The sequence below is a fragment of the Mus pahari genome, chromosome X (genome assembly GCF_900095145.1).
Source record: "Mus pahari chromosome X, PAHARI_EIJ_v1.1, whole genome shotgun sequence".
In the NCBI taxonomy this organism is placed as follows: Eukaryota; Metazoa; Chordata; class Mammalia; order Rodentia; family Muridae; genus Mus; species Mus pahari.
This window is the reverse complement of record NC_034613.1, coordinates 1,029,757-1,038,823: the sequence shown is the minus strand read 5'-3', so window position 1 is coordinate 1,038,823 and position 9,067 is coordinate 1,029,757. Positions and strand designations below refer to the sequence as shown.

The following is a 9,067-nucleotide window of genomic DNA, read 5'->3' as shown; positions in this document are numbered from 1 at the left end:
AAAAAAAAAAAAAAAAATGGGTCTTCTGTCTGGTTATTTTTCCATGGCCACCTTTCCATGTTTGCTGCTTTGTTCTGTCCATTTATGATGAGGACATTCAGGAGGAGGATGCTTCATTAATACTGAAGCTAAGAGTTGTATTGGACCTCTGTCATGCCCATCCCATGTACTGACCATATACTGTAAGATCTTACACCAAGGGAAAATTCCCACCTCCCACTTTACTCACCTCTGGAAAGAAGATTTGACTCAACCAGCCAATTGCCAGTATCCTTCTCAACTCCGTATTCATGGCATCCAAGGCAGTTTGTAGCATGGCCCGATCCTCAGCATCTCTCAACTGGTATAGACAGGGAGAAAAGTGAGTGTACATTTCCTAGTGTTCTCCCTTAGACTCTATTCTGAGTCTATGCTAGTGGCTAAGAGATCATAAAGGTAACATACTGTAGCTCATTTGGCTTATAATCTGATCATTTACTTCTCAAAAGTAGTACTAGCTTTAGACAGCTCTTCTTTTCCAACAAGAAGATCCATGAAATAGTCAGATGGCTCGGGTCTCCTTGGAGATGGGAATGCTCAGTTTCATAAGTCAAGGTCTTTTCTCCCACGTGAATTAGCACTGAGATTTCCCCCTTGAGCTTAATGTATAGAACAAGGATTTCCTACTCTTGACTTCAAATTTCCAGAGCCATACCAGCATCCACCTAAGTAGCAGCTCTCATTGTATTCTGAGCATATTGTACATATCATATACTGTGAATATATAATTTCACTTACTATTCCCAATAACCTTACAAGGTATGATCATTCTCATTTCATGGTTGAGAAAGTATAACCAAAGACGTTTAATGTTCAAAATTACAGGACTAGACAGAACCCCTCTAATTTAATAGCTGACCTTTCATACTATTCCACAAAGGGTCTATAAAGTGCTATAGGAAATGCTATAGGAAATAGTTATTTTATTATACATTATAATTTAAACGATATTTTGTTAATCGAAGGTGACAAGGTTAGGGAAAGGCTATTTCAACTTTTCCCTTCCTGGCAGAGGGTCTGCATTTCTAGACTGTGGTATAGCTCCTAGTTCTTTGTTGTTCATGATTAAAAACACATTTTCAGATGGCTTTATCCCATATGTTTTGAAAACCAAATTTAAGCGGGTTACTACTAAGCTCCCAGAACACACAAGATAAATTCTGTGTGGCACATGGGAGACTTACAATATATTCTTTTGAAACCATCTCTAAGTTCCAAATCAGCAGTGTGGGTGAGATCATTTATATTCTAACAGGAAATAACTTGGGCACATGGAAGCACACTGACCTATGCAGCCCCTGGAAGCACCACACAGAAATCTAAGCTGGACTCGCCTCTCCACCCTACCATGCATTCTGCTTTCAGTTTGGCATTTCTGTGGCCTCTTTCTATTTATGGAGTACTTGCTGCTGTAGCAATAGCTAGTGCCAGAAATCTGTGGCAAATGAATGGGCAGGGAGGTTATGGCCGGTTAAAACATCATATAAGAAAGAAACAAATCAATACTGACAAATAATTTGTCCTGCTTTACAACTTAAGACAATATGGCATGGTTAGATGCATGTGCCAAATAAGAGAAATGGGGATTATTGAATAGGATTCACTTAATTAAAAAAAAAAAAAGCTCTATACCTATTACAGTTTACCTCAAAGACCCATGCATTACAGACTTAATTCTTAGACTGGTACTATTGGGAGGTAGTGGAACATTTAAGAAGTCAGAAGTATCCTGGTCATTAGGGCCATTGCCATTGAGAAGGACTGTGGGTTCTTAACCACCCTCTTTTTCATTTGTAGTCATGAGGCAAGCAACTTTAGTCTACCACATGAAAAAAAAAGGGAGCAAATTTTCCAAAACTATGAGCCGAAACAAAGCTTAGTCCTTGTAAGTTGATTTTCTTGGGTGTTCATTACAGTAATAGAAAACTAATACAGCCCCTGGCCCAAACTACTCTTTTTACTGCCATACTTCCTCAAGAGGAGGAATAATCCACAAAGTAAAACGTGACTTGTACCCATCTCATCTCTGTGACAGGCTTTCTGGAGATACATGGTCATTCTTATGCACTTGGAGTCCTCTAGTCTCATTTTGATGTGTACACATGTGTGGGGGGTCTCACAGGTCCTATAGAAAGGACAATTTCAATTGTCATTCTGAACTCAGTGTCATTCTCAGCTCAACCACTGGGAAACATGGGAGGTTGGCTTCTTGTTGTTGCTGCTTAGGTTTTCTTGGGAATTGAGCCTTAAGAAGTTAATCTGGATAGTAGGCAGCTAATTTGGATTTGAGCTCAGAGTCCTCCAAACTTCTCCCTATGTCCTGCTATTGTCTTCATGGTGAAGGTGACATTTAGAAACTTGGGATAAGGGCATCTCTGAAGAGCTCTCTCTTTTCACTTGTAGCTGTATCAGGTATAATGAGAACACCTTGCATCTGGTTGGCCTAATCTTGACCCAGGAGACATTTACCAAAAAGAGAAAGACTTTCATCTAAAATATGGTAGTCCCTATGGAGTAGCATAGCACATACAGTAGCATATTCAGGTGACAAATACTGGACGACAGCAGGAATCAACAAGCAAGCCCCTACTTACAATGATTGCATGTCTCTAGTACCCTGGAACCAAATACAAGCTGTGGCCATATTCAAAATAGATGTTTTCCCTCCCATACTCCAACCCCCCCGCACTCACCAAGTTTTCATCCAGGAAAGCTTTGGTGTCGTCGTAGAGCCCTTTAAGACTAAATGTAACATCTACTGCATCAGTTCTGCTTAGAGTCTGAGAGGATAAGAAAGGAAAAGAATAGATGGGAAAGGACAAGATTGAGGAGCTGGTTAGTAAGCGTGCAGCTGGCTTCTCCACGGGAAAGGTAGGAACAGTCTAGTAGGATATGGCTCTAGGTGCAAAAGAAATATTAAAAATAGAGCACAGCTGGCACAGCATGAGCATCGACCAATAGGAATTGACACCAAGTGTCAACTGATACATCTCTATTGGTGTGCCCTGCAAAGTGGCACACTACAGCTTAGCTTTTGGCATCAGTGATTGGATGCAGTGGCTAACAGGAAAATAGGACATTTGCAAACTAGAGGGTAAATTTCAGGAGACTTATCCCTAGGGTAAAACTATCTTTCCCATGGCAGGTAGAAATGGGTCTAACCATACACATCTCTTCTTGAAACTCACGGCTTTTGGACCTCCTTCAACTAGAATCTGGCCTAAAATAAAGTTAATTCACATTTGAACATATTCTTATCCCATTGTATTTTTATCTTAATAAAGTTCTCTCTCCTCCCCCCCCTCTCTCTTCCCCTCCTCTCCATCTTCTCATTTCATCTTCCACCCTCCGCACTTCTACTCTGTCCCTTCCTCTCCTTCCCTTTGCCCCTCCTGTATGTACATACATTAGCGCATGCATGCATATGTGTGTTTGTGTGTGTATTTACATATGCCAGGGATCATATCCAAGGCCTCAGGCAGGATAGGCAAGTTCTCTGTCACTAAGCTACGTTCCCCAAATCGAAATTACATTTTAAAAGCAATCCTCAAATCTTCTGGCAGTGAGTACTGGCAGGGGATGGCACATCTAATATTAAATGTCTGGTCTGGAGCTGTCAAGAAGGAAATAAAAGCATCTTGGATCTCTGGTTCCAATGACAGTTATAACTTTATACAGGGCGTCGACTAGAATGGGGAAGGTCCAAGGCTATGTTTGTTTCCATTTATTAACTACTTCTCCCTGAGGTTGATGAGGTGGCTAGCTACCAGGAACAAACACTGCTTCTCAGGATGCTGAGATATGGCATGGCATTCCCCAGCAGCCGCCTTGGCCTTGTAGTAACGTAAGGAGTGCCTGCATTCTTATCCACTCTATCACTTTACTTTTCAGTTTTTGTGTGGTCATATGTGGATATGCATATGTGTGTGTGCATCTGTGTGTGTGTGTGTGTGTGTGTGTGTGTGTGTGTTCCTGTAGAAGCCAGAGATAGCTGTGAGGTGTCTTTCTCAATTGCGGTTTACCCTATAGTTTTGAGATTTGGCTAGATTGACTGGCTAGAAAACCTCTGAGATCCTTCTTTGTCTGCCTTCCAGAGCTGGGATTAAGATGCACGCTGCTGTGCCTGACTGTTAATGTGGGTGCTGAGGATATGAACTCTGTCATTCGTGGCTTGCAGGAGAAGCACTTTCCCTACTAATCCATGGCCTCAGCTCCATGTCTACTGTAGCATCAGCTTTCTACCATATCACCTGCATACGTTCCACATTTTTCTTTTGCTTCCTTTCTGACCCCCTTTCCTATAAAGTCTGGTAGTTTTTAAATGTCATTGGCTTATTTTCTCCCCTTACCTCAATGGGAATGCAGGAAGCTGCACCTGCTTCATTGCCACTGTCTTGGCTATAGAACACATCATTCAGTATGTTAGCACTGGCATTCACAGAATCCATGAGGACAGACACGTGCTGGTGGACCTTGCTTAGGTCAGTAAGTCTGTAATAAAGCAAAGACAGATAGGTGAGTTCATTGCTATGGATTTAAGAGGTTTGGAACACGGATCAAACTGAAGAGCCTCAGTACTGGCTTTGAACTCCCTTTTCCCAGTTGCTATTTCTTTTCTTCACTAGGCATTTAGGGATGCTGGCAAATGTTTTATTCTTCTGTTCATCTTAGTTTAAGCTTGGGTTTGGATACTAAGAACTTGAATAGGATAAGAAACAAAGATAGAGGAGCAGAGCTAGCTGAAACTTCAAGGGCTTCCTTAGAGTTAAGGGCAAGCATAAATATCATTTTAAAATATTTATTTATTTATCCTGCGTGCACATGTGTGTGTGTGTGTGTGTGTGTGTGTGTGTGTGTGTGTGTGTGTGTGTGTGTAGGGCAAGTTTCAGGAGTTGATTCTTTTGGTTTACCATGTGGGGACCTAAAGCTCAAACTCAGATGGTCAGGTTTAATGACAAGTACCTTCACTCTATGAACTATTTTGCTGTCCTGGAATAAACATTATTCTTCTTCTTACTGGGTCTTGGAAAGCAGAAAGAAATAAAAATTCATCTTTAGCTCTAACAAGGACTATGAAAGATGGCTTATTGCTCCTCACAAAGAATACTTCTTACAGGGATTGTCAGGGCCCTAATTTTCAGCACATAGTGAGATTCCTTTCTGAGGTAAGGTCCCCAGTAGCCAACAGAAATCAACTGTCTCTCTCTCCTCTCTCTCTCTCTCTCTCTCTCTCTCTCTCTCTCTCTCTCTCTCTCTCCCCGTTTTTGGTTTTCCAGCCCTGTTTTAAGTTCATTCCTCTTACCTGCTAATGAGGTTTTCTGCAAGCCGAGCCAAGTGCTGCATCTGGGCATACTCTCCATCAGAGAGGCTGTCTTGAGATTCCTGGAAATCCAGTTGGGGTGGTCGGACAGCTTGGATTTCAGTATGCTTAGATTCCCAGGTTTTCATTGAGTTCTCAAAGTCCTAGAAATGAATATAGTGGCGAATTGTAGTGACTGCCATAGCTATGGAGACACGTGACAGATTTGTGTATAAGTGTAGCATTTTGTAGGTAATATGGATGATAAAGGAGAGTGAATACTTCCCTCTTCATTACCCCATGCTCCGATTTATTTAGCTTTTTAGTCACTATATCTTCACTGTAAGGTAGTTCAGCTTTCATTATTGGTACACTGGCTCATGGGACACCAGTCATGAATTAGGCAAAATGTCTATCCTCTAGAAAGTCAGCTATGAGGACATGGTGACTGATAAGACAATGGAATGCCTTTTGTGCTCCATTCTTTTATATATATTAATACTACATATATTACTATATATATAATCTCTATTGTGATGAGATTTAGAGTCAGACATAGAAAATTTATTTTTCAGTCCTGCTTTTTCATTTACTAGTTATGTGATAATTTGAAGTTATTGAAGCTCTCAATGTGTAAATAAATGCCTCTTTCTCATAGATTCTTTGGGGGACCTATGTCAGGCAATATATGCAATGTGCCCAGAGCAAAGTTGGCATTTCATTAGGTGGACATTCCCTCCCTCTCTATTGGTATTTTTATGTTCACAATTCAAAAATATGGCCTCCAAGCCCTGAACAGATGATCAATAATGTGACATCTGTGCCATTATTGTAACTTTTTATTTAGCAGAAATTTATGACATCTGTGAATGTAATATTTTAAGGAATCTTATAGGAGCCCCAAAGAAAACATACTCAATACGGGCACTGTTATTGAAAGAGTATATTTCCTCACCACCAAAGGGTTTTAGTTTTCTGTGCAGTATAGGGTGAAGGACATTGTTGGCAGGGAGACAAGTGTCTTTTGGGCAGGGTCTTGAGTGTTTAGGAGTCACCCCTTTCTATTCAGTTCACTGAATTTGGTATGGTGCCTAGGAGAATGCACTTCTATCATTCAGGGTGCTGGATGCAAGGGACATGCAGAGCTCACTTTGGAGAATTCTTGACTAGAAATGTGATAGCTATGAATGAGGTGACATAGAAACTCAAGTAGAACTTTTCTCTTACCCTATCTCTCATCAACATCTGGGCAACATTCTTGTATTTAATCTTGATAAGGCCTGGCTTCTGAATCCAGGCTTCCCCATCCACTTGCACAGGGACACCATCTTCACCATCAATAGTTATTACCACCTCATGGCACTACCAGAAAAAAAGAGAGACAAATTAGGAGACTAGTGTGGAATAATCTGATATTGGGTCACAGTGTGAATGTGTATTTGAAGAGACACTGGCAAAAGACATGAATCAGATCATCCCAGGGAGGAGCATGTATTACCAGTGAGCTTTTTGCTTCTTTGGTCCCTGCCACCTCTACATTCAACAACAGTCACTACCTTACTGCCTAACAGAATGCCTACTTCCTCTACCCAGGAACTCTTACACGCAGGTAATTGCTAGGATTAGCTTATATTCTTGGGTTGTAGCTGGGAAATTTACCCCATATTTGTATCCACGCAAACCTTGCCTACCTGGGCAATTCGATGTTGTTGCAGGTTGACGATACGAGACATGGCCATCTGCACAGAACCAAAGATTGCCACAACCTCTAGCTTCCCATCATTGATTGCAGGGACATCATATTCCTAGGGAGGAAGAACCATGTCACAATTCTCCCAAGAATCCATACTTTGTCTGAGGACTACTGGCAACATTTTTTTCTAGCGCATGAATAAGTGAGAAAATTATACTGAGAGGGGAAACTAAGATAAGGAAGACAAGATTGGAGAAGGGAATTATGCTTGTAACATATTTGAACTCCTTTGGCGATCAAAACTCATTCTAATTTCTTCCCTGTTCAACGCAGCATCACAAGTCACTAAGATCAGTTCTATTGGTTTCATGGACTTATATGAACTCAGAGCATAGAGCTAATGGCTCCTTTCTAAGGAGATGTTTTTACTGACATACTATCTTGGGCTAAAGAATATAGCCTCCTGGGTAATCTGAGTATTTTTCAGGGCTTAGTAATGGGAAGGTCAAAACCCAGGTATCACTTGACATAATTCTAGGGTTCTTGTGCTCTGGAATGGCACCTGTTTTAAAATGCTGATCCTACACAGTAAGGGTCCAGAGCCTATCTCATCTTCCCTCACTGTCTACTTCCCATTCCAGTCAGCCCCATTCTTTCCTTTCTGAGACAATTGAGCAGAGTCACTCCTCTTGCCCACCCCATTCCTCATTCCACACTCACCGTGGTTGCTCTGTTCCTTCCCCAGAAGTTGACACCTCCAGCGTAGCTGGTAATGTTGAGCACTACAACGCCTTGAAGGTTTGGCAAGGAGACAGCTTCTCCATCACACTGAAAGAAAAGAGTAGCTCTTATCGCCTGGCTTTTCAGATATAGAAATGGGGAAGGGCTTGGTCTGCTTTGCATGCTATCATTTCCTTATGTACAGAATAGAAATCAAAGCTTGTGCCTAGTTCCCATGGCTGCGAGTTAGGCTCCCTGAGTTAAATTTTAGAAGAACAAAAGATACAGTGGAAAGGTGGCTTCCAATGTCACAAGATTTCCTTTCTCCATGCCTCTTCTACTAACCTCAAGGTGTATTCGCTCTTCCAATTTCCTGTAAGAGCGTTGCAGCACTTCCTTGCTTCCCAGAAGACCATACCATATTTTGTTCTTGAGGCGGCTACTACAGAGAGAAAAGAGTAAAAAAAAAGGTAGTCAGAAGGTGAGTGATAGAGGTGAGTGGATGGGGAAAGACAGGAAGGGGAAAATATCTTCTTTCTCAACTGCCTATTTTTTTAATATAATACTTTAAATTTATTCTTTGAAAAACTCATACATACATATAATGTATTTCAGTTGTATTCATCTCTTATCCTCTGCCCATCCAATTCTTCTTGGACACATTTCAATTTTCTCATCCTCCTTGGTGGGTTGGCCATGGTCTAATGAACATGTGGGCAAGACTATTTGGATGCAGTGGCTTATTAAAAATAAATAAGGTTTTATTTTGAACGATGATATTTGATAGTCTGATATTGCAACATCCATTTTATTTAACTAACTTAATACTGCAACCTGGATGAAAACATAGGTTTATAGGCAATAATTCATTTAAACTAAAAAAGAAAACTGGGGCCGGGTGTGGTGGCGCACGCCTTTAATCCCAGCACTCGGGAGGCAGAGGCAGGCGGATTTCTGAGTTCAAGGCCAGCCTGGTCTACGAAGTGAGTTCCAGGACAGCCAGGGCTATACAGAGAAACCCTGTCTCGAAAAACTGAAGAAAAAAAAAGAAAACTGGTATTTTAATATGACAAAAATTATCATATTTCTTGGATATGTGGGAATACTTTTTTAAAAGAAATGAGTAAGGGAAATAAAAGAATTATGATTTGTTTCTCATAATTTTCTGAAGGCTCAAATAAATAAGCAAATTATAAAATAAATAATAAAAGGATTTATGAGGGAGGGGACCCGCAGCTGGACCCGATCGTCCTGCGCCTCTCCTGCCCAGGAGGGGTGTTCGCCTGGCGGCTGTCCGCAGGCTGATCCAGCGCCCA

General features: G+C 41.1%; 1 protein-coding gene across 1 annotated transcript in view; it reads right to left on the bottom strand.

The window, feature by feature from the left end:
- Dgkk (diacylglycerol kinase kappa) overlaps positions 1-9,067 on the bottom strand; it is a 126,630-nt gene that overhangs the window by 3,933 nt on the left and 113,630 nt on the right. Inside the window, exons 20-27 of the mRNA XM_021188532.2 lie at positions 8,097-8,193; positions 7,752-7,859; positions 7,030-7,143; positions 6,566-6,700; positions 5,342-5,502; positions 4,389-4,530; positions 2,733-2,819; positions 230-340 (exon numbers count right to left, since the gene is read on the bottom strand). Of these exons, the coding sequence (XP_021044191.1) occupies positions 230-340; positions 2,733-2,819; positions 4,389-4,530; positions 5,342-5,502; positions 6,566-6,700; positions 7,030-7,143; positions 7,752-7,859; positions 8,097-8,193 (955 nt within the window). The remainder of the gene's footprint in view (positions 1-229; positions 341-2,732; positions 2,820-4,388; positions 4,531-5,341; positions 5,503-6,565; positions 6,701-7,029; positions 7,144-7,751; positions 7,860-8,096; positions 8,194-9,067) is intronic.